This window comes from Lithobates pipiens, unplaced genomic scaffold, assembly GCF_037356315.1.
Source record: "Lithobates pipiens isolate NorthernLeopardFrog02 unplaced genomic scaffold, aLitPip1_a1.2 Scaffold_23, whole genome shotgun sequence".
NCBI lineage: Eukaryota > Metazoa > Chordata > Amphibia > Anura > Ranidae > Lithobates > Lithobates pipiens.
The window spans coordinates 113,599,392-113,626,033 of record NW_027507785.1 but is presented as its reverse complement, the minus strand read 5'-3'; the positions used below and the strand labels follow the sequence as shown (position 1 = coordinate 113,626,033).

The 26,642-nt window shown below is 40.2% G+C and overlaps 1 protein-coding gene across 5 annotated transcripts in view; it reads left to right on the top strand.

Moving 5' to 3' along the window:
* The window catches only part of NISCH (nischarin), a 171,585-nt gene that overhangs the window by 55,294 nt on the left and 89,649 nt on the right, over window positions 1-26,642 (top strand). For 3 of the 5 annotated variants that reach the window (XM_077452223.1, XM_077452225.1, XM_077452224.1), the window contains exons 11-13: window positions 1,226-1,354; window positions 6,097-6,210; window positions 19,981-20,071. In XM_077452223.1, coding sequence (XP_077308349.1) covers window positions 1,226-1,354; window positions 6,097-6,210; window positions 19,981-20,071 — 334 coding nt within the window. Of the gene's footprint in view, window positions 1-1,225; window positions 1,355-6,096; window positions 6,211-7,003; window positions 7,675-19,980; window positions 20,080-26,642 lie in introns of those variants that run through there. The other 2 variants (XR_013262327.1, XM_077452226.1) reach the window with 2 other exon arrangements.

Here is a 26,642-nt window from a genome sequence, read left to right as displayed (position 1 = left end):
GCTCTCAAGCAGTTAATATATTAGTTGTGCTCATAAGTTTACATACCCTGGCAGAATTTGATTTCTTGGCCATTTTTCAGAGAATATGAATAAGAAAAACTTTTTTGTTCACTCATGGTTAGTGTTTGGCCTTAATACATTTATTATCAGTCAACTCTGTTTTTACTCTTTTCAAATCATAATGACAACAGAAACCACCCAAATGACCCTGATCAAAAGTTTACATAGTTCTTAATACCGTGTATTGCCCACTTTAACATCAATGACCGCTTGAAATCTTTTGTGGTATATGTGCATGAGGCTCTTTATCTTCTCTATACTACATGTTTTCAGAGAACCCTGTATTTCACCTGAAGTTATTTGTGGGTTTTTATTTGTATCCCGAACAATTGTCTTGGCAGTTGTGGCTGACATTTTAGTTGGTCTACCTGACCATGCATTGGTTTCAACAGAACCCCTAATTTTCCACTTATTGATTAGAGTTTGAACACCGCTGATTGGCATTCTCAATTTCTTGGATATCCTTTTATATCCCTTTCCTGTTTTATACAGTTGAATTAACTTTTCCCGCAGATCCTTTGACAATTCTTTTGGTTTCCCCATAACTGAGAATCCAGAAACGTCAGCACTGGATGAAAGATGAAAGGGTCTGTCAGGAGTCCAGAAACTCATTATATTATTATATTATATTAATATTACACACGCACTAATTGCAAGCAAACGCATCACAGGTGAGAGTGATTACCTTTTTATAGCCATTCAAACCCCTTTGTGTCAACTCGTGTGCATGTTATCAGGCCAAAATTGCCAGGGTATGTAAACGTTTGATCAGGGTTATTTGGGTAGTTTCTGTTGTGATTATGATTTAAAAAGAGTAAGCACATTTGTTTGATAATAAATGGCTACAGCCAAACACTAACCATGAGTAAAAAACGTTTTTGTGTCATTCATATTCTCTGAATATCTTTTGGTGCATATGTGTGGTTATTTCTCCAATAAACCTAGCCATAAATCCTCCTCTTGATTACTGGGCAGCTGACTCTCTAAGGATCATCGCACCTTTATCCACTTACAAGATTTCTTACGTGTGCCTTTACTAAGATGTTTTGGAGAATATAATATGGCCGCTTTACTTGTTCTAAGAAGTCCTTATGCTGTTCTATTGCCAGGCCTTGCAAATCTGTGTTATATTTGTGCTTTTTTTTTTTTTTTTTTTTTTACACAGCTTGATGAAATTAAAAATATTGGGAAGCTTCCATGCTTGGAAACTGTGATTCTGACCGACAACCCTGTGACTATTATCCCTGATTACAGAACAAAAGTTCTTGCACAGTTTGGGGACAGAGCTGCAGAGGTAATGTCATTCTGAAAATCTGATTTAATATCTTTTCCCATACATAACCATTTAGGATGGCAAAAGATAGACTGATATTTCAGAGAACTTTGGGCCATCCTTTTCTTTAATTTACATATTGCTGGTTTCACTCTGAAGTGTATCTAAACCCATGAAAAAGTGTATAATTTTGCAGCATACCCGTCTTTAGATGTACTGTCTGCATTGGTTCTCATTTTTCAGACTTTTGTTTCCCCTTATGTTCAGCTGGTGATTCTGCCAGTAACGCACTTCCTTTCCTAGGGTGACAACGCTACTGTATATGTAAAGGATCAGTCACCCTAGGACAGAAAATGTATTGGCACTTCTCCTCCTCATCATAACTTTGTGTGTGGAATGAGGTGGACTGGGCAGGGTTGATAATACTCCTTGAGATAACACAGGAACTGTGCACAGAACGGCACTGGATTTCTGGCAAGATCTGTAGATGTGTTTTGCACAGCTATAACAAAACACTTTCAGTTGTATATTTAAGAGGAAAAAAGAAAAAAAACTGCACTATGATAAAAATATTATACTAATCGTCCACAATGGAACTTTGATCAGCTGTGGCTTGACTGTATTACATAATTACAGAAAAAAACACATGAAAAATTGAATAAGCTGCGCTAAATCATAAACCCACATAAATTTCAATGAAATAAGAAACATTAAACACAATTTCAATGATAATGTGCAAAAATAGGCCTATTACCCCCAGTCCTAAAGAATAAGGGTTATAGGATAATTGATCACAGTGAACAACGAAGAAAGAAAACAAAAAATAAAATAGTGAGCACCCAATGTGTAATTAAATAAACATTTAAATTCCAACAAAGTCCAATATAGATGAAAATCATCAAATGTTCTACTGTGTAGCAAGTGCTTGATCCACCACCATACAGCCAAAATTGCTTCTTACCAGAATTTCATGACCCCCCACTACAGAGGGTCACCAACAGCATGTAACAATAGATATCTCCCACTTCAGAAGGGTCTCAGCTATTCTCCTCCCTCCACCGATATCATGACCAGGTTGTCAAACAAGTATCTTTAGTTATCTGCCATATATTAGGTCATATGTGCCAATTCCATGCAAAAGAAATAAAGCTCCAATAGTGTAAAACCTTTTAATATAACTCAAATATAAAAACAAAAATGCACTTACAAAGCACAAAGGAAACATCAGCCTTAAGTCGGATGCGCCGGCTGGACGCAAACGGACAAACTCGACGTTCCTGGGTACAAATCATTCGCAAGGGATGACGTCAGCGCATCGCTCAGTCCTACGCGTTTCGCAAAAAATTGCGTCATCCAGGGGCACGAGCGGCACGCTGTGTCACCTCCATTTATACTGCCACATCCTCACCAAGCCTCGTTCTGGGCCCTCTGCATTTCCCGCCCAAACCAAGCCTCATTTTCGATAGCCAACCGGTTGATCCAATTCCGAAAGTGGCCACCCCTCCCATAGTGCTCGGTTTGGCCAATCCCTGTGTTAGATCACCCATACCTTCCCCTTTAACCAAGCCTCATTTCTGTCAATAGGTGGGATACCCAATCCCATGGCTTGATGGCCATCGTAGGGGTTTCACCTTCCCATATACAACATCCAATCAGAAACTAGATTCTTCCCCCACCCCTTACCAGTGTGATGATGACTTCTGCCTAACCAAGCCTCGTTTTGACTTGTAAACAAAGCCAACATGATCCTAATACATGCCCATCTTACCGTGCCTCATCCTACATGGACAGGCAGATGTGATGAGTACTGGTAGCCAAGCCTCACACTAATGACTAAACCTCATATGTATTAATAATTGCTCCTGATTAGCTACATTGTATTATACTTCCCTTGCTGTACCAGCGTACAGCGCCAAGTTTAAACCGGACTTCCGGTAGACTCAACCGACCTAAACCAAGCCTCACTTCCACGCACTAGCACACTGCGTGAGAACGAGGCCCGGTCCGCGAAACACTTCCGGTGCACGTCACCATGCCGCAACTTCTGGTGCACGTTACCATGCAACACGCCCCCCCTCCGTGAACACACATAACGCAATTTCCGGCATTACGGCGTCACCAAGCGGGAACGAGGCCTGGTCCGCAGGGCACTTCTGGCATCCCTCATTCAGCCAGGCCTCGCCTCCGCATAGCCACACGCAACGAACCCACCGGCACACTTCCGGCGGATTGCACCACAACAAGCCACACCTCCCTGCAAGCAGACATCTCATGCTTACACACAGTGATACTGCGATGGATCCGCTCCCAAAGAGAACGGACCACATTGCCTCTTGGTCCATAATGCCAACTACCCCACTACAATTGCCCACCCATATTGGCCACACAGATGAACTACGCAGCATACTGGTCTCGATGTCTCTATCCTAAACTGTCATCATAAAGAGATTAGGGGTGATCTTAACCATTGGCTCCTAAAAATTAATATAATAAAAATTACTAAAAATTAAGCTAATAAAAATAAAGTAGAATGACTAAAAGTAACAAACACATAAGTAATGTTAGAACAAACACATAGATAGTGTTAGAACAATATAACAACCCCTTTGGGAAGGAAAGCCAAAACCCTCTTTCTCGTGTGTTACATTACATAACCTTAGTTATCCCTAAACCCATATAGAACATGGCTCCCCCATGGATTAGGGACCTCATTCTATTTCATCCCCGCCCAGAGGACTGGGAGTACACAGTATTACTCAGTATTACAACTGACCTAGGCCAGCAACCTCAAAATATAGGTAAATAGGTCATACGGGGGCATACCATTAAACTTTCTTACTCATAATGAATCCCCACGAGTCAAATGACCCATCCCATATCCCCCGATGCCTGCGGCCAAGAGCATAAGCTAGCGGGGGGGCTCACAATCTACCATAACCAGCATAAGTAATGATCAGAAAATAGTTAACAAATGGTTGTTAGTACCTAATGTCCCAGAAGGGAAATATTCATAAATGACTGTAAATATAAAAATTCAAATACCATCTGATGTGACACGCGCTATACCCACATATTCAAGCACTGTTGATTAGACACGTTCCACATACCCACATATTCAGGCATCATTGATAAATGCATTCACATCCGTATCAACATTGACAGTGCTTGAATATGTGGGTATAGCGCGTGTCACATCAGATGGTATTTGAATTTTTATATTTACAGTCATTTATGAATATGTCCCTTCTGGGACATTAGATACTAACAACCATTTGTTAACTATTTTCTGATCATTAGGTATTAGGATCATGTTGGCTTTGTTTACAAGTCAAAACGAGGCTTGGTTAGGCAGAAGTCATCATCACACTGGTAAGGGGTGGGGGAAGAATCTAGCTTCTGATTGGATGTTCTATATGGGAAGATGAAACCCCTAGGATGGCCATCAAGCCGTGGGATTGGGTATCCCACCTATTGACAGAAATGAGGCTTGGTTAAGGCTCGGACTTAAGGCTGATCTTTCCTTTGTGCTTTGTAAGTGCATTTTTGTTTTTATATTTGAGTTATATTAAAAGGTTTTACACTATTGGAGCTTCATTTCTTTTGCATGGAATTGGCACATATGACCTAATATATGGGAGATAACTAAAGATACTTGTTTGACAACCTGGTCATGAATATCGGTGGAGGGAGAACAGCTGAGACCCTTCTGAAGTGGGACATATCTAATGTTACATGCTGTTGGTGACCCTCTGTAGTGGGGGGTCATGAAATTCGGGTAAGAAGCAATTTTGGCTGTATGGTGGTGGATCAAGCACTTGCTACACAGTAGAAGATTTGACGATTTTCATCTATATTGGACTTTGTTGGAATTTAAATGTTTATATAATTACACATTGGGTGCTCACTATTTTATTTTATTTTATTTTTTTGCTTTCTTTCTTCGTTGTTCACTGTGATCAATTATCCTAGAACCCTTATTCTTTAGGACTGGGGGTAATAGGCCTATTTTTGCACATTTATCATTGAAATTTTGTTTAATGTTTTTATTTCATTGAAATTTATGTGGGTTTATGATTTAACGCAGCTTATTCAATTTTTCATGTGTTTTTTCGTATATTTAAGAGACCAAAAAGAAGGAAAAAATAATTAAGATAATAATTTTAAGAGGGCCATGCTCATAAAAGCTTTCAATCTAATGGGGAGGGGGAAGTGGTACAAAAGGTAATAACTGTTGGAGATGAGCTGATGGAAGATGTAAAGGCTCATTTAATAGTTGGATACAGGATAGGCTTCCCTGAAGAGTTATCAGAGATTGCCTAAAGGTGACCAGAGTAGGAGATGGCCAGACAGATTGAGGTAGAGAGCTCCAGAGGATGGGAGAAGTCCTGGAGACAAGCATGGGAGGAGGACATGAGAGAGCTAGATAGCAGGAGGTCTTGGGTTGAGTGGAGAGGACAGTTTGGGTGATATTTGGAGACGAGATTGGTGATGTAGCTCGGGGCAGAGTTGTGAATGGCTTTGTATGTTACATAAAGACTTCCAGGAGAATAGTCTGCCATGTTGTTTCAATAATTGAGACTTTCTTGTTATCGTAATGGGTTTTACCTACATAATTTACAGACATATATGTGTTTGTACACGTTTCAAAGATATAATTGGTGTAAGACAGTAAAATTAAAATTATGATCACATATGATTTGGGATGCTATTCTTGCCTTGTGAAAATGAATTTGAAATATATATTTTGGCACTTTTTTATTCAGGTTTGTTTGGACAATACTGCTACAACAGAAAAGGAACTAGACACAGTGGAAGTGCTGAAAGCAATCCAGAAAGCAAAGGAAGCAAAAAATAAACTGAATAATACTGATAAAAAGGTATAACAATGGACGTTAGTTTTCTAAAACTATTGCTTTTTAAAATTCTAGAATTTTTATGTTTCTGGTTATAGAAATGTATTTTTGTAACTGGACTACACTGATTTGGTTACTAATCTTTCTTTAGTTCCTGAAAATTATGCTGTCATTTTTTTTTATTGCTCCTTTTCTACTTATTAGTTGAAGTATCACCAGTAGAAGATGTACCATTTTAGTATAGTAAATACATGCGCAATTGGAAAAGTGTGTGTACTAGGCCAGGCTATAAATGACATCCCTTTAACTGTGGAAGTTCAGTTTACTTAGTACTTCTTTTTTTAGCCTTGTGTTCAGAGCTGAACACATGGTAGGAGTATTGCAGCAAAGTTCCCTAAATTACAGGTGACACAGAACTTTATCAAGATTCAGTAGAAAATCACTTTCCTTGGCTTTTAAGGGAAACCTTTCATGATAGAAATGTTGGATTTGCCATTGCACGGTGACATAACCAACATATTTTGGTCTCCTTTTGGTACGCGAGTTTGGGTCACTAATCTGGAGTGGTGGGTGTAAACATTTGAAAGCATTGGTACAGTTATCTCATGATAAACGGTGTCTAAAATTTACAATTTTTGTTTGTCAAAGGCAATCCTAAATGAGTGTGTGTATACTGTACAGTGTATATATACTGTTGTTATACCCACTGGTGGGTATTGTATTGGCATCCTAGATCCAATGACTCCAATATTTATTTGTCCACCCCTGTGGGAGATGTCACAGTGTTAAATAACCCACCAACTTTTTATTTTTGCAGAGATTCCAGAAGCAACATCTCTAAACCTGGCCTGTCAAGCCATCCCACTTGGGTTTCCATTTTGGAGGGTTCTCTCCCTCCTTTTTGGATATTCATTTAGACAAATTCATGCAAACCTGCACTAAGAAAACCTGCCGTGGTAGATATCTTTTTCTGAAAATGCTAGTTCCTTGATTCCCTCCAAAATTTGGAGGAAAAAAAAACAGAGTAGTGGAAACAGAAACAAGATCTTTTTAAAGTGTAGTATTTTAAATGCCTGGAATGATACCAAAATGTAGATATTTGGCACTTCAGTTTCTACTCAGCAACCTTCTGTATGTGTGCGATTGAAGGAAACCTTTCTGTGTCCATGTAGACCTTTGTCACTTTAAGTGAGTAAACGTCAAAGGTGAATCAGGAATTCAAAGACTGAAGAAGAATTGTTCTAGTATTATACAAAAGGGGAAAATTGGCTCCTCAAAACGGTGAGCAAAAATGGTGAAATAGAATCCTTGAGACAAAACTTCCATAAAAAACACGGTTTTGTTTAGTATTTAAAATGCCTCATTAAGCACAACAAATTACCTCAGTTATTCTATGTCACTCTATCTAGGGTGCCCCATATATACAGTATCTCACAAAAGTGAGTACACCCCTCACATTTTTGTAAATATTTTATTATATCTTTTCATGTGACAACACTGAAGAAATGACACTTTGCTACAATGTAAAGTAGTGTACAGCTTGTATAACAGTGTGAATTTGCTGTCTCCTCAAACTAACTCAACACACAGCCATTAAAATCGAAACCACTAGCAACAAAAGTGAGTACACCCCTAAGTGAATACGTACAAATTGGACCCAATTAGCCATTTTCCCTCCCCGGTGTCATTTGACTTGTTAGTGTTACAAGGTCTCAAGTGTGAATGGTGAGCAGGTGTGTTAAATTAGGGGTTATTGCTCTCACTCTCTCATACTGGTCACTGGAAGTTCAACATGGCACCTCATGGCAAAGAAGTCTCTGAGGATCTGAAAAAAAGAATTGTTGCTCTACATGAAGATGGCCTAGGCTATAAGAAGATTGTCAAGACCCTGAAACTGAGCTTCAGCATGGTGGCCAAGACCATGCAGAGGTTTAACAGCACAGGTTACACTCAGAACAGTTCTCACCATGGTCGACCAAAGGAGTTGAGTGCATGTGCTCAGCATCATATGCAGAGGTTGTCTTTGGGAAATAGACATATGAGTGCTGCCAGCATTGCTGCAGAGATTGAAGGGGTGGGGGGTCAGCCTCTCAGTGGTCAGACCATACGCCGCACACTGCAGCTTGTATGACAGTGTAAATTTGCTGTCCCTTCAAAATAACTCAATGCACAGCCATTAATGTCGAAACCGTTGGCAACAAAAGTGACTACATCCCCTAAGTGAAAATGTCCAAATTGGGCCTAATTAGCCATTTTCCCTCCCTGGTGTCATGTGACTTGTTGTGTTACAAGGTATCAGGTGTGAATGGGGAGCAGGTGTGTTAAATTTTCTGTTATCTGGTCACTGGAAGTTCAACATGATACCTCATGGCAAAGAACTCTCTGGAAAAAAAGAATTGTTGCTGTACGTAAAGATGTTCTAGGCATATAAGAAGATTACCAAGACCCTGAAACTGAGCTGCAGCATGGACCATACAGCTGTTTACCAGGACAGGTTCCACTCAAAACAGGCCTCGCCATGGTCAACCAAAGAAGTTGAGTGCACATGCTCAGCGTCATATCCAGAGGTTTCTTTGGGAAATAGATGTATGAGTGCTGCCAGCATTGCTGCAGAGGTTGAAGGGGTGGGGGGTCAGCCTGTCGGTGCTCAGACCATACACAGCACGCTGCATCAAATTGGCCTGCATGGCTGTCGTTCCAGAAAGAAGCCTCTTCTAAAGATGATGCACAAGAAAGCCTGCAAACAGTTGAAGACAAGCAGACTAAGATTATGGATTACTGGAACCATGTCCTGTGGTCTAAAGAGACCAAGATAAACTTATTTGGTTCAGATGATGGTGTCAAGCATGTGTGGCGGCAACCAGGTGAGGAGTACAAAGACAAGTGTGTCTTGCCTACAGTCAAGCATGGGGGTGGGAGTGTCATGGACTGGGGCTGCATGTGTGCTGCCAGCACAGGGGAGCTACAGTTGATTGAGGAAACCATGTATGCCAACATGTACTGTGACATACTGAAGCAGAGCATGATGCCGTCCGGAAACTGGGCCGCAGGGCAGTATACCAACATAACAACCCCAAACACACTTCCAAGACGACCACTGCCTTGCTAAAGAAACTGAGGGTAAAGGTGATGGACTGGCCAAGCATGTCTCCAGACCTAAACCCCATTGAGCATTGTGGGGCATCCTCAAAACAGAGGGGGGAGGAGAGCAAGGTCTCTAACATCCACCAGCTCAGTGATGTCGTCATGGAGCAGTAGAAGAGGACTCCAGTGGCAACTTGTGAAGCTCTGGTGAACTCCATGCCCAATTATTGACATTTTCACATAGAGTACTCACTTTTGTTGCCATCGGTTCATACATTAATGGCTGTGTGTTGAATTATTTTGAGGGGACAGCAAATTTACACAGTTATACAAGCTGTACACTCACTAATTTACATTGTAGCAAAGTGTAATTTCTTCAGTATTGTCACATGAAAAGATATAATAAAATATTTACAAAAATGTGGCAGGTGTACTCACTTTTGTGAGATACTGTATATCTTTATACAGATAAAGTTATTATTGCAATATCCGTATAAACCTGTCCCACTGAGCGATAAGCCAGCCATGCATGGATTGAAGTTTGGCCGGTTCCGCCGCAACCACCAAAATTCGATCCATGTATGGGCAGGGAGGTTGTACAGAAATCAGTCTACCGATGGCGGGGAAGTCCCCCTGCTGTGAGAATACAGTAGCTCAGCAGAGAGGAATACCCACATGGAGTGTGTGGCTGGGGCAATCGCGTTGTCAGTTTTTTTTTTTTTTTTTTGTGTGTGGGGGGTGGGGTGTTTGTTCAATCCGCTGGTTGAATGACAAAAAAACTGATCCATCTATGGACTGCTAAACATTTTTTTATTTTATTTTTTTCATATCTTTAACCAGCTTAAAATGTCTGGTAACTTTAAACAGTTGTCTATATTTAGCTATACAGCAAATGACAATAGAGTGTAAGCTATATTCAATTCAATTGTAATGCCCTGTACAAACAGCCGGACATTCTGACCACAAAATCTGTGGGATTTTTTCTGACGTATTTTGTTTGAAACTTGTGTTGCATACACACGGTCGGACAAAGTTGTCGGAAAAGCCGATCGTTTGGAACGAGGTGACGTTCGTTGCGTACGACAGGACTGCGTAGAGGCTAGTAGCCAATAGGTCTCGTAATTTAATCTGAGCAATGGTTGGCACTTTGTCACACAATTGGATTTTTCCGACAACATAATCTGATCAGACCTTTTCCGTCGGAAAGTCCGACCGTGTGTACAGGGCATAAGAGTTATTTCTGAAACTTTTAAATGCCATTTCAATATTCTTGTGACTATACTGACCAAAAATGATAACTGTATATTTTTAAGAGACAAATTAATTTTGGATTTAACCGTCCATTAAATATTTTTTGCGTATATTACCTATATGGAATAAGAGTCAGGCCTATTTATGCTAATTACTGTTAGCAGGTAGTATAGTTTTGGTTTGTATATATTTTATATAGTATTTTATATAATTGTAAATGATCTGTCGTACTGCCAGGAATTTTCTATTGTAACAACCTAAGGCGAATAAGCTGAACCAGTTTTTAAAGACAGAAGTTGTCTGTCTTTTTTTGAAGACTTGATTTTTGTTTCTCTCTAAAAGGGCCACGCAGTAAACATCTTTGTATAGGTGTGGAAAACAAACTGCAAGCCTTTCTGTGCCAGGCCTCTTTGTACCACAATCAGAGAAGCTCATTTTTTTTTTTTTAAATTTCTAATTTCTCTATGTGGCCATTTCTCGACATGTCATGGCAGAGTCTGCAATTTAGGTGAAAGCTTACAGTTCTTTCTTTTATATAAATCAAACTGTCACACGTGATGATGTAGTCGGGGATTAGACACCAGGCATGGGGCATGATGTATCACAGTTTTGGTGCTAAGACCTATTTTACATCCTTTCACCGTATTCAAATTTTTAATGTCGTTTTGAATCTGTGTAGTGGGGATAAAGAAGTATCACTACTGATAGTTCTGATGCATCATGGAGTAGAGAAGCTCTATGGTTTGTGTTTCCATTGCAGGGAAAGCAGATGAAATGTCAGTTCACCAAGTTGCATGATTTATTTTAACTACATTTTTTTTATTTTATTTCATAAAAACTTTCTTAACAAAGTGATCAATTCACCTACATAAACTTTGTGCAAGTGTGGAAATCTTCTTACATATAAAACATTTTAACCTCCTAAAAGTTTTCTTTTTTCAGAAATGAAATCTTATAAAACATTTCATTTCCACTTGCATTTTCTGCTTTCTTCAATGCCTCAGAGATACTCGCACTTATTGCCAGTCAGAATATTGGGGCATTTTAAGGGGAGAACCTTTGTGATCATTTTTGTGAATTAAGTTTTACATACAAAATTCCATACAAGTCTATATAAATAGCACGTGCAGTAAATTCATCTCATCTGTACAATAAAATTTGGGTAATTTAGTTTACAGTTTTAAAAATCTGTAAACCATGCAAAGTAATAATAATACAATATGCAGTATGCTTTACCTAGTTAATTGATCAATTTCATATTGAAGCAACCCTAACACTTGTATCTAAACTTCCAAGTGACCTTAACAGTACCCTTGTATTTTATACTTCCAAATCTGAGTCCAATACTGCATCCCAGGCTGTGAGCTATACTTGATGGGTTATTTCGTATATTACGCACCCGATGGAGAGGTAACACTATCCGAAACACTGCAGTTTTCAATCTGTGATGACAGTATAAATTAAATGTGCTTTGATGTCCAAATGTGCTCCTTATTGTCTAGGTGAGCAATTTTAAACTTAAAGTGCCTTAGAATAAACACCATAAGATTGGTGCTAAAACTTTCATTAGCTTTTTCTATGCCCATCATTAATTGATTTTTATTTTGTTACTAGAACCTTACTTTACTTAATTTCATGGCTACGCTCAAAGAGCTACCATTCCAACATTTCATGAATAAAGTACATCAAGTTATATCTTTTCAAGAAGCATTCAACTGTTCAAAAGTTACTCCTCAGTGATGGGTTATTTGGTACTTGGCCTTGAAATCATGGAAAGTCAAATGCGAATAACAAAGTAGACCTAAATTGGAGGGTCAAGGAAAAATCTTTTTAATAACGGGTATCTTTGGTGTCTACTTTGAATAGGACTTTATATTTTAAAAAGTACATATTCCCTTTTAAGGACATACAGTATCTCACAAAAGTGAATACACCCCTCACATTTTGTAAATATTTTATTATATCTTTTCATGTGACAACACTGAAGAAATGACACTTTGCTACAATGTAATGTATTGAGTGTACAGCTTGTATAGGCTTGTGAATTTTCTGTCTCCTCAAAACAACTCAACACACAGCCATTAATGTCTAAACCGATGGCAACAAAAGTTCGTACGCCCCTAAGTGAATAAATACAAATTAGACCCAATTAGCCATTTTCCCTCCCCGGTGTCATGTGACTCATTAATGTTACAAGGTTTCAAGTGTGAATGGTGAGCAGGTGTGTTAAATTTGGAGTTATTGCTCTCACTCACTCATACTGGTCACTGGAAGTTCAACATGGCACCTCATGGCAAAGAACTCTCTGAGGATCTGAAAAAATGAATTGTTGCTCTACATGAAGATGGCCTAGGCTATAAGAAGATTGTCAAGACTCTGAAACTGAGCTTTAGTATGGTGGCCAAGACCATGCAGAGGTTTAACAGGACAGGTTCCAATCAGAACAGGCCTCTCCATGGTCGACCAAAGGAGTTGAGTGCACGTGCTCCGCATCATATGCAGAGGTTGTCTTTGGGAAATCAACGTATGAGTGCTGCCAGCATTACTGCAGGGATTGAAGGGTGGGGGGTATCAGCCTGTCAGTGGTCAGACCATACACCGCACACTGCATTAAATTTGTCTACATGGCTGTCATCCCAGAAGGAAGCCTCTTCTAAAAATTATGCATAAAAAAGCCTGCAAACAGTTTGCTGAAGACAAGCAGACTAAGGACATGGATTACTGGAACCATGCCCTGTGGTCTGATGTGATCAAGATAAACTAGTTTGGTTCAGATAGTTGTTAAGCGTGTGTGGCGTCAGCCAGGTGAGGAGTACAAAAACAAGTGTGTCTTGCCTACAGTCAAGCATGGTGGTGGGAGTCATATTCTAGGGCTGCATTAGGGCTGCCAGCACTGGGGAGCTACAGTTCATTGAGGAAACCATGCATGCCAACATATACTGTGACAAACTGAAGCAGAGCATGATCCCTTCCCTTCGGAGACTGGGCCAAAGGCCAGTATTCCAACATCACAACCCCAAACACACCTCCAAGAGGACCACTGCCTTGCTAAAGAGGGTAAAAGTGTTGGAATGGCCAAGCATGTCTTCAGTCCTAAAACCTCTCCATCCACCAGCTCTGTTATGTCGTCATGGAGGAGTGGAAGAGGACTCCAGTGGCAACCTGTGAAGCTCTGGTGAACTCCATACTCAAGAGGGTTAAGGCAGTGCTGGAAAATAATGGTGGCCACACAAAATATTGACACTTTAGGGCCAATTTGGACATTTTCACTTAGGGGTATACTCGCTTATGTTGCCAGCGACTTAGGCAGTTAATGGCTGTGTGTTGAGTTATTTAGAGGGGACCGCAAATTTACACTGTTATACACGCTGTACACTCACTACTTTACATTGTAGCACAGTGTAATTTCTTCAGGGTTGTCACTTGAAAAGATATAATAAAATATTTACAAAAATGTGAGGAGTGTACTCACTTTTGTGAGATGCGGTATCATTATTTTGAAATTGTCTTATTGGAGTAACGATCGGGAGGAATGCCACATCTTTCTACGCATTTGGTTTGCCAATGGACCAAACCCTTCATTATTTTTATTTTTATTTTTTTTATGCATTTTTGGCCAATTCTGGTAAATATCAGGCAAGTTTAATAAGCCTGTATATGGCCATCTTTAATCTCGGTTATTGTTTCTTTTGGATGAAAATATTGGAGGAAGCAAATAAATCTGATTATCAGTATTATCAAAGTATTATGTTAAATTATTTGCACTTTTGGGACATGAATCTGTACAGTATTTGTGAGTGAATGATTAGAGAGTGTCACAATGGTAGATGCTAGCGTCTATAAATATCTGAAGGTATATTGTCTTTGCACATAGCAGTGTAATTTTTAAGCCTGCACTAGAAAGCAACTATAAATCGAAAAAGGTTATAAAAGCCTGCATAGGGTAAAGAAAAAAGAATGCCAGGATTTGCTGAATACATGTTTGTACAACAGTGATTTCTGAAGCATTTTTAAGCCCTTAAACAAGTATTTTATATAGATATTCTTACCAGTCCTTAACCACTTCGGCACCGTAAGAATTTACCCCCTTAATGACCAGGTAATTTCTTGCGATATGGCACTGCATCGCTTTAACTAACTATTGCGTGGGCATGTGACACTGCATCCAAATAAAATTGATGTCCTTTTTTTTCCCCCCACAAATAGAGCTTTCTGTTGGTGGTATATGATCACCTCTGTGGTTTTTATTTTTTGTGCTATAAACAAAAAAACAGCGGCAATTTTGAAAAAAAAACATTTTTTTATTTCCTACTATAATACACATCCAAAAAAATCGAATTTCTTCATCACTTCTATGTATTCTTCTACATATTTTTGGTAAAAAAAAAAAATGTCCCAATAAGCGTAGATTGATTGGTTTGCGCAAAAGTTTATAGCGTCTACAAAATCGGGGATAGATTTAGGGACTTGACATTTTTTATTTTTTTACTAGTAATGGCGGCAATCTGCAATTTTTATTGGGACTGAGACATTGCGGTAGACAAATCTGACCCCAAGTGACACTTTTTGGGGACCAGTGACACCAGTACAGTGATCGGTGCTGAAAATATGCACTGATCAATGTATAAATTACACTGGCAGGGAAGGGGTTAACACTAGGAGACAATCAAGGGGTTAAAGGGGTTGTAAAGTAAAAAATTTTATTTTTTTAAAATAACAAACATGTCATACTTACCTCCACTGTGCAGCTCGTTTTGCACAGAGTGGCCCCGAACCTGCTCTTCTGGGGTCCCTCGGCGGCTGTCTCAGCTTCCTCCCGCAGGTGCTTCTCACGTTAATGCGAGCTCCCTCGCATTGGTGAGAAGCACTGCGGGCGCGCTCCCGTGATACAGCCGGCGGCTATAGCCGCTCGCTGTATCACAAGGCCCCGCCCCCCGGCGCGCTGCGTCATTGGATGTGATTGACAGCAGCGCGAGCCAATGGCTGTGCTGCTTTCAATCCATCCACTCCAGCCAATCAGCGGCCAGGCTGAGCGGCGAAGAGGACGGCGGGGGCGAGCGCGGGATTTTCGAGGGGTCAGGTAAGTAAAACGGGGGGACTGGGGGCGCCGGCTGTGTCAGATGTTTTTTCACCTTAATGCATAGAATGCATTAAGGTGAAAAAACATTTACCTTTACAACCCCTTTAACTGTGTTCTCTGGGTGTGTTCTAACTGTGTGGGGGCTGGGCTTACTTGGACAACACAGAGATCGCTTTTCCTGATCACTAGGAACAGTAGATATCCATATTGCCCCCTGTTAGAACAAACAGGGATCCGCCTTGTTTACATGGGCAGATCCCCGGTCTGCATCTCTGTACCGCGATCGCGTGTGGCTGGCAGACATCGAGTCCACACTACGACATACACAGACCGACATACAGGTACGTTGGTTTGCACAGCTGAGCCGCCTTGCTGCAATATATATTGTTTCTTTCTCTCAGTATATATGCAGAAGGCGGTCGGCAAGTGGTTAAATGGGGTGACTGTATTCGTTTTAAGTTTAGGATCATTTTCAGCAAGTTTAGATTTTGCTAGAAATGCAGTGCCTTGTCGCATCACGCCACCATGTAATGGAGATGAACAAAGGCAGACATATTTAAAGTTCAGTCTCTTTTACAACCATGCCTCCCCTATAGATACAATTAAAAAAAAGGATGTAGATGTGAAGGGACAGGAAGTTTTTATTTATTTTTCTTTGATTTTGGGCTTGGATATACTTCAAGAGTAATCATTAAGTGGAAGAGTCATGCATGCACAGCCATCCAGCATTTCAGATCTGTAGATGTCTTTTAAGATCCGAATAATTTGAAAAACCGTATAAGAAAGAAGTGAGGAGAAAATGTATAATCTATCTAGCAATATATGTTGCATAACAAACACTCCACCGGCGAAGTTCAGACCTTGAGATTCCAGCAGATACTGTAGAACAATCTCTGATTGATAGCTGTTGGCAACACGTAAGAATGTGTGATTTAGTACACTTTGATACAGGATTCTCTATGTAACCAGATTACCTGAAGAATCACTTCTGTTGCTTATCAGTTTCTATATTTTTTCTGACAAATTTCCATTAAAATGTAATGATCTTGCAGTTTTTGTTTGCGATTTACCCAAAAAAGTGGACAGAAACAGAAATGTGTCATTTTAAATGTAGAAATCTGCTGTAAAACGGCCTCAAACTGCAGATAATATTCTGAATGATTCATACCTGCCCATAATGTGCGAGTATGAATATCTGACTGAGAAAGCAATGTTTTTTAATTGTATGTTGTGACCAATAATTCTGTTAAAATATAATGTAAAAAGCTGTACATTGTATATTGACTGTGCTCTATAAATGTGCAAAAATAAAAAAAATATACAAAACAAACCAGTGTGGGTCTTCAGTATTTTTGGTAGTATGAAGAAAAGCAGAAAGTAAACTAGATAAAAGTGCCGTAGGGAGACTATTAAACGGAATATATTGTGTGTGTGTGTGTGTGTGTGTGTGTGTGTGTGTGTGTGTGTGTGTGTGTGTGTGTGTTTTTTTTTTTTTTTTTTTTTTTTTGAGTGTGTGTGTGTGTGTGTGAGAACTGTGAAAAAAATCAGGTTAATTTAAATAATCTTGTTAATGTTTAACCACCTCAATACTGCTGTATATACAACTACTGTACAGCCATGATCCTCATACCTTTTTTAGCCTGTGATTGTCTTTCAGGTAAAAGTTATCTGAACAGCCATATAACCGCTCCATGACTTTTACAGGCAGCAGAAGGGGGTCAACACCCCCCTCCCAGGAAGCCTGATACCGATGTAACCGGTCACATCGGATGCACTGGACAGAAGGAGAGGAGGCCAGAGTAAAGATCTGGGGTTTAATAGAGCCCAGATCTCTCCATAAAGAGGACCTGTCATGGCCCATGCTACCACAAAGGATGTTCATATTTTTTTGCCAGATTTTTTGATTTACATATGCAGGCCCTGCTTCAGGTTTCGCAGAGGTAAACCGTGATTGTGTGTTACTGCTCCTTCACACAATGTAAGTCTAGGAGTCGGCCCAATTATTTAATAAAAAACTGTGTGGCTGATATGTAATGTTGGGTGCTGCTTCACACCTGGTCCCAGCTTGTTACTGTGCATTTTAACATGCTTTGCTGTAGGGAATTAGCTGCTACACACAGAGTGCAGTGTGGTTCTGTGTGCTGCAGTAATATACGCTCAAACTTGTTTTATCACACGTTATTGTAACAAATAGATTTGAAACCAACCTAACAGTTGCTAGGCAGAATCATTCTAGTAGTGAAAGGTATCTTGACTTCAGTGGCTAATCTATACATCTCTACATTTAATACAAAGAAAGTATAAAGTAGTGTCACAAATTTGGTAAGCGTTGCAATAATAACTTAGTATGTGCTCATAGAAAATGCACTTTAATTGCACTATAATTTTGCTTCTACTTGTAGCTTAATACTGCTGTTTTGATAGGAATTCCGAGCAAGAAAGAGCTGGCACGAATAATGTTCATAAAGCCCAACAGTGGCTGTCTGGGTACCGTGTTTCCCATAAGTGGTCAGGGTTGTTACTTGTTATCCGTCCACTTGTGTTTAGTTGCTTGTAAATCAGAGACTGATCATCAAAGACCTTAAAGATAAAATAGTGTATTTTTAGTGAGCATGTGCTATAAATGTAGCATTTTACTTTTAAAGTGGTAGTCTTTCATATAGTCTTCACATTTTTTACCTGCTTGTTTTTGGATATCCTATTAATCATAGTTATTTGTAGGTTAGACATAACAGGGAGCTCTTGGTAGCACAATGCAGTCAAAAGTTGGGGTATTGGTGATGTGAGAAGTGCAGTTATTAACACGCTGGATTACTTGTGCAATTAAGCCATAATACACAACCATTGAGTAGCTCTGCAAGCAGGGCCTGCATATGTTCTGAGCAAATATGACTGCCCCCGTATGTGTGTGTGTGTGTGTGTGTGTGTGTGTGTGTGTGTGTGTGTATATATATATATATATATATATATATATAATATTATAAACGTTGATGAGATTTACACCAAGCTAATCTTTTACATGTTTTTCTGAAGACAACTTTCCCTTTTTAAAGGAAATTCCCAGTGACAAAGTGGATAAAGCATTTGTTACTTGTTCGTGTTTGATGCCTTCTGGGGGCTGAACATTCTCCTCTGAGCATCCGTAAAGGACCAAATGTGTTTTCCACTTTAGCCACTTTACTTCAAGTGGAAATAAACCCACCAATATAGCTATTTCTAAAAAGAAATGCCATGTTAAAAATGTTCAGTGTTCTAAAACTTTAATCGGACATACCGCTGTTGTTTTCTGTAGTGTTTGTATTTACGTTCTGCTTACTAGCTCATGTGTAGTATATGCTAATGTCAAAGCATGCCACTTGTGATAACTGTCACAGCTGCCACTGTGCTTTTGTCAACTTTCAATTGAAGCTCTCAAATGGGTGGTGTCATAGTTGATCACATGTGGTTTTCTGTAACTTAATAGTGATATCTCACCACTGGCTTCCCCAAAAGTAATTTGATGCAACAGCTTTGCCTGCAACCACAATATACTGAATTATTCCCTTTTAGTGGTGTTGATAAGTTTTCAATATAGTCTATTACATTTATTTTTGTATTTATTGCATTGATTGTTGACTCTGGGGAACTGTAGGTGTGTTTTGAATGCTATATGTATGTGTGATTTAGTTTGAGGGCGTCTTCCAGAATAACAAGCCAAATGTTGCAACTGGAACTTGTTCAGTTGCTGGTACATGAAAATGGCTGCCTGTAGGCTGAAAAGGCATAATTCAGCTGTTCTCAAGGCAGCAAATCTTCAAATGTTGTGGAGGGCAACTTTAACATGCTAGGCTAGTTCTGCCAACCTGGCAAGTTGAAGACAATTTAAGGTGAATGGAGGATAAGGTAAGAGGCAAAAGAAGGCACTGCAATCAGGACCGGTCTTCTATTCTACTTGATTGATCCTCCACGCATAAATTGCCACCATAAACAAAAGACCTTGGTCAGACCAGGTAACACATGGGGGTCTATTTTTATAAATGCTTTCATGCAACTTTCACCCATGATTCATACATATTCTCATTTAAATCAAGCAGAAAAATATATGAATCCTGGTCAAATGTGTGAAACCTTTTATACGTAGATTTCATGCTGTTACAAAGCGGCATATTTCTCTGACCTACCATAAAAATCGAGTTAATCAGCACTGCTACAGTTTAATAACAGTTAAGCCTGCCTGTTTAATATACACCAGTAAAATACTTTGTGCTTCTATTTTATTTATATTTTTATGTAACTAAATGTAATTTAGCAAATGACAGCATATCTCTTCCTCTTATTGTTGTCTGTGTTGTGTGTCCTTCCGCTCATCTCACGCTCTTTTATATCACTTTATTTGTCAGATGAGTGAGGACTTCCGGCTCACTGCTTCCAGCTCTTCTTTTCCTGCAAATGCTTCCTCCTCTGTCTCTGGGACTGTTATCTCCAGTCAAGGTAATCGTGTATGTATCTTCTGGCTCCAGCTGCTGTCCCTTCTCTAAACACTGATTAGCCAATCAGCAGTGACATTTCTTTCTAGAATAGGTGTAGATTCCCAGGCTGAAAATGTTTAACAGCAAATGCAACACATTTACTTACAAGTTACATTTTAAAACTGTGCATTTCTAACGATCAACGTACCATATTAAAGCAACTGTCAAAGTCGCTTTGCTCACATATTACATCCACATAGTGAACTTCCTCTTTTAACAAGGCCATAACATTGAAAATTAACTAGATTTGGGTTGGTGTAGAAAATGCAGAATTAGAGGCGTTAATCTTCCTGACCACCAGGCCCTGGGCCATAGTACTTAGTGCACTAATCTCTCCTGCAAAATGCACATGTCCATAACTGAATGGCACAGCCAGTGATATCATGTCAGAAGGAGTTCCTGCTCGCCAATACGATTTTACATTGGATCATGTGTTCAATCTTGATTAATGATTGTTTTATGAACAAGTCAACATCGGTCAGTTTGTTAATCACAACAGTGAACCAGTTTAGCATATTCTCAAAAACTTGAGTCTAATGTGCTTTATCATTGGTCATTAGGACACCTTTTTAATTTTAGCCGTTTGCATTTTACTCCATACTACAGTGTGTTTATTTGATCTGCAAAAGCTAGTTCTTATTTCTTCTGTTACTAAGATGCATCTATTTACCACAAACATTTGTTGATCCTTGCCCCAGTGGCCCTTATGATAATATGATCATTCTGCAGTCACAAAAGTACCTGCAAATATACCATTTATGTGTTTTGGAATGTGGTAAGAATCCAGTGCAGCTGGAGGAATTATTTGAAAAATTGTGCTAAATGGATGCACACATTGCCTGTGGTAAAACGTTTATTTTAACACTCCACAGTTACTAAATAGCAGTCTCCATCAGGAATAATATTCTTCAGCCAGAGAAAAACAGTCAACCGAATATTCAAGCTGACACAGCCACTCTAAATCGGGGACACCCTGTACTGATACAACCAACTGACCCAAGCATTGCCTTAACTTTCCCTAGTATCAGATTCCCTTTATTTTCCATGGAGTTGACAAATGTGCGGGAAGTTTGGAAGGTGATTACGAGGTGATATTTCCCAAGCTAATATCTTGCCAAGTTATTATCGTAAATTGCAGGCAGTATTCAGCTGTCACTATTTTGACGTTGAGAGCTTAAAATGGTATTGAACCCAAAAACAAAAATGTACTATATTTATTAATAAAATGTATATTATAATATAATGCAGCTTAAAGCGGAGTTCCAGACAAAAATGGAACTTCCGCTTTAAGGGAGGTGACCCCCCGTGACATGCCACATTTAGCATGTAATTTTTTTGAGGGGCATTCGGTACCCTCTTTTAAGGGTTCTAGCTCCCACTTCCTCCCGGCGCACTGTGGCACCGGAAGGGAGATCACCTCCCACCCACAGTTACAATGCCAGCGCCGCAGACAGGAGGGGCAGACGAGCGGGGTTTTGTATGCCCGCATCGCTGGAACCTGGGACAGGTAAGTGTCCGATTTATTAAAAGTCAGCAGCTGCAGTATTTGTAGCTGCTGACTTTTTTATTTTTTAGCAGAACTATGCTTTAAAGAGGGAGTAAACCCTGATGAGTTTACTTTCTCTTTCATTCCCTGCAAAGGCAAAGCATAATGGACTACTATGCATCGCATAGTAGCCCATTATGTGTCACTTACCTGACACAGGAGCCAGTGAAGTCGCCGCTGTCCCCTGTAGTCCGCCGCATCCATCTTGTTGGTGGTGTCTCGCAGCTCCGCAGCTGTCATTCGGCGAAGCCGCGATGACGTCACTCCCGCGCATGCGCACGGGAGCCGACACGCGCGGCAGCTCCGTCGCTGAGAATGCCGCGCTCAGTGCGTCTGCGTGCCGCTGTCTACGGCGCATGCGCCTTAGACAGAGGTGCCTGTTTTCAGGCAAATATCTCCTTAACCATATAGGTTTAGGAGATATTGCTTGGACCTACAGGTAAGCCTTAATCTAGGCTTACCTGTAGGTCAAAGTGGTTTGTAAGGGTTTACAACCACTTTAGAGGCCTTAGATGTGGTGGCTGCATTCTTCTGAGTTTTTTTTTTTTTTTTTTTGATCCAAGTATGGGCTAGTTGTTGGCATGTGTAGCTCTGCTTACATCGCTGGCCTGGTCCCTTTGTGTCTGAATTATCCTGAGCCGACCATTGGAGAATTGCAACCAGGGATGACAAAAGACCTAAACTGTTTGAGAGGAAATAAGTTTGTGTTTTAAAGCTGAACTCTCGGCAGTCAATTAAATACACAGTTAAAATGCATATATTGAAGCTGTTTTATGGGCCAGAGGATTTATATACAGTACCTTACAAAAGTATTCACCCCCTTGGCATTTTTCATGTTGTGTTGCCACACAACCTGGAATTAACATGGATTGTTTGAGGATTTGCATCATTTAATTTATAGAACATGGTGTTCTTTGGGTGATGTTTTGGAGTTTGCACCAGACATAGCGTTTTCTTTGATGGCCAAAAAGTAAAACTTTAGTCTCATCAGACCAGAGCACCTTCCTCAGTACTTTTTGGGAGTCTCTCACACGCCTTTTTCGCAAACTCAAAACAAGCCATTTTGTTTTTTGCTGAAAGTAATGGCTTTCTTCTGGCCACTCTGCCATAAAGCCCAACTCTATGGAGAGTACGGCTTATTGTTGTCCCATGTACAGATACTCCAGTCTATGCTGTGGAACTCTGCAGCTCCTCCAGGGTTACCTTAGTCCTTTGTGCTGCCACTCTGATTAATGCCCTCCTTGCCTGCTCTGTGAATTTTTGGTGTGTGGCCGTCTCTTGGCAGGTTTGCTGTTTGTGCCATGTTCTTTCCTTTTGGTTATGATAGATTTGATGGTGATCCTAGGGATCATCAAAGTTTTTATAACCTAACCCTGACTTGTACTTCTCAACAACATTGTCCCTTGTTTGGAGAGTTCCTTGGGCTTCATGGCAGTGTTTGTTTAGTGGTGCCTCTTGCTTAGGTGTTGCAGCCTCTGGGGCCTTTCAAAAAGGTGTGTGTGTGTGTGTGTGTGTGTGTGTGTGTGTGTATATATATGTAATGACAGATCATGTGGCACTTAGATTGCACACAGGTGGACATCATTTCACTAATTGTGTGACTTCTGAAGGTAATTGATTGCACCAGAGCTTTTTTCGGGCTTCATAACAAAGGGGGTGAATACATGCGCACATATCAATTTTTTTTTTTTTTTTTTTATCTCTGAAAAATTGTTTTGTGTATGTATATATTTTTCTAATTTTACTTCGCCAACTTAGACTATTGTGTTCTGATCTATCACATATAATTAAGATTAAAAAAACATTGAAATAAAGGCTGTAATGTAACAAAATAGGTAAAAAGCCAAGGGAGGGGGGGTGAATACTTTTGCAAGGCACTGTATCTAGCCAGACAGTAGAGACAGGATGGTTACCCACCTTTCTTCTGCTGCTGTATATAGTATGCTAGGTCACCTTCTTCTCCCTAGCCTGTGACTGGACAGTGAAGCAACAGATTTTATTTCTGAATATTTCTTTATTTTCTGTGAAAAAGGTGCAAACCTTAGCTCTCTTCCAGACTGTTGCATAGGGGAAATTCAGTTAAATTCAGGTACTTACATTAGTTGTATGTAATCATTTTGGTTAATACAAAACTCAAAAACAATTAATTGGTGTTTTTGTTTTATCTCTGCCAACAGTTCAGCTTTAAAGGGCAAAAGTCTTCTGGTGCATGCATCACACAAGTCAGGAGTATTTCCTCAAAATTGTTAGATGTTTTCTCTCTGATAAGGAGAAATGGAGCCATTTCTCTATGTGGAAATATGTGCCAACTGGGTTTGGCAACTTATACACATGTCCTGAAGCTTATCCATCTGAGAACAGGTGTAGACTTAGAACTCAAAGTAGTATTATATCTCAGTTTTAAAATCGTATCAGCTTCTACTGCAGCTCAAGATAAGCCAGCAATTAACAACCACTTTCCAAACACAGGAGGGGTGCTAGCCAAGCATGCCACCGTACATGCACAAATGAAATATCTGGATGGTTGCACTCCCTTGTTCTTCAGAGAAATGTTTTTATTCAAAAACAGTCCATAAAAGCAGGTCAATGGTATGAGAGAGAGAATAATGAATATAAGCATATATGCAGCTTTCACACTTGCAAGCACAGAATAAGGGAATGTAGCCATTCAGACTTTTCATTTGTTCATTTTTAAAACCTTGGATTCTCCAATATATGGCCATGGAAAGAAAAGGCAAAACTGGTCCACAAGCATAAGTCATAAGATCATTTATTAATATTTCCTAATTTGAGACACTTATTTTTACAATACAGTAAATATATTTAGTTTTTAAAAAAATTACTAGCTCTTAAACTAGCTCTTCTGCCACACACCTGCTTTTTTGTTTTTTTACCCTTTTAAATTCTTAGCATGCTCTACACAATTGAGTATGATAATCAAGTGGGCCATTGAGTCAGGTTTTAGACCGATGATCACTTCTTCTCTATCTAATGATGATTATTATTATTATTATTATTATAATACACGCTTTATATAGCCCCAACAGTTTATGCAGCGCCTTACAATATATAGGGGGGACAACACTTACAGTACAGCTCAATACAAAAGGTACAGGAGGGCCCTGCTCAGAGAGGTTTTATTCTAAAGGGAGGGGGTGGTGGTACAAAAGGTAATCGCTGCAGAGAATGATTTGATGGGGGTGGCTCGGGGACAGTTAGGTGGGTGTGGGACAGGCTTCCCTGAATAAATGAGTTTTCAGGGATTTCCTTAAGGTGGACAGGGTAGGGGCTGAGCGGATATACTGGGGCAGGGAGTTCCAGAGAAGAGAAGTCTTGAAGGTGAGCATGGAAGGAGGTAGCAAGGGAGCTAGAGAGCAGGAGGTCCTGGGAGGAGCGGAGGGGACGATTTTGGGCGATATCTGCAGATGAGGTTAGTGATGTTGATGTGGCGATGTTGTGAATGGCCTTGTATGTTATGGTTAGCATTTTGAATTTTACACGGTAGGGTAGGGGGAGCCAGTGAAGGGATTGGCAGAGAGTAGCAAGCAGTCATGGTTCGGTTAGTGAGGTGTATTAATCTATCTGCAGAATTCATAATAGACTGAAGGGGGGATAGCCTGCTTAAGGGTAGGCCATTAAGGAGAGAGTTGCAGTAGTCAAGGCGAGAAATAATCAAGGAGTGAATAAGTGTCATGGATAAGGTAAGACGAAATTTCCAGGGGTCAAGTCCTGGGGAAAAAAGTGTGTGAACTCCCAAGATCCATTCCCCCACCAAAAAAAAAAATAGGACATCGGGGCACATCAGGGCACGGGGCACATCAGGGCATGGGGCAGATCAGGGCACATGAGGGCACATTATGGGACACATCAGGGCTCGGGGCACATTATGGGGCACATAGCACATCAGGGCACGGGGTACATCAGTGGATCTTACTAGCCAGCATGCAGAGTAGCTCAGGAAGCGACTATAGTAAGTTTTCTCTCATGCCACGCAACGCTGCTCGCTCCCCGGCAGCTCCTCCTCTCTTCTCGTCTATCCCAGATGATGTCACAAGCCATTGGGGATAGGCGAGAAGAGAGGAGGGGGCCGCTGGGGTGCGATCAGCTCTGCATGACATGAGAGAAAACTTACTACACACAGGCGCTTTCTGGGCTACTCTGCATGCATTTCGACATTCAGCTCGGGTGGCTCTAGTCCTGCAAAGGGAATGGCGTTCCTGCTGTGAAAAAAGTGCAGAGATGCCGTTCCCACGCTTTCGCATAGGACTCGAGCCCTGAAGATTTCCCTGTAAATGGACTCCAGGTCCTAGCTGTTAAAGATGATATTTGTAAAGCATAGCACTCTTATGCCCATACACACTATCGGATTTTCTGCTGATTTTTTTTTTTCCTTCAGGTTTACCAAAACCATGTAGTAGAAGGGCCTGCCTGACTGTATTAAAATTGAAACTCCTAAGGTTTGACCTCATATTATATGGTTTTGTTAAATCTGAAGGAAAAACTCAGCAGAAAAACTGATGGTGTGTATGGGGCTTTAGCGGTTTAGTGAGCATTGATGGTTTTTCCACCCTATTTGGACTTTGACTCAGAACTGCATCACTCCTCCAAGATCACATGTTCCCATCCACCTATTCCGCCAGAAACATACGCAGTGCTTTCCATCTGCATGCCCAAGCTCTATACAGTCACAGAAGCTTGGTCTGTACCTGGACTATAGCGGTTCCTTTTCTGGACATGCAAACCCCATCCATAATGCACTACTGAAAATCGAATACCACACTGGTGATCACTCCCTTCAGTTTTTTTTTTTTTTTTTAACCTGATGACTACATTTGAAATGCTTTGCCTAGATATGAGTCCCTTATGTCATCCCTTGTCTATCCCCTGTTCACATCTCTCCTTACCAATCAGAACAAATGATCTTCTATCTTTTGCTCTATTGCCGTAACACAGATAACGGCTTGATTGTTCATGTGTTCTGGACCTG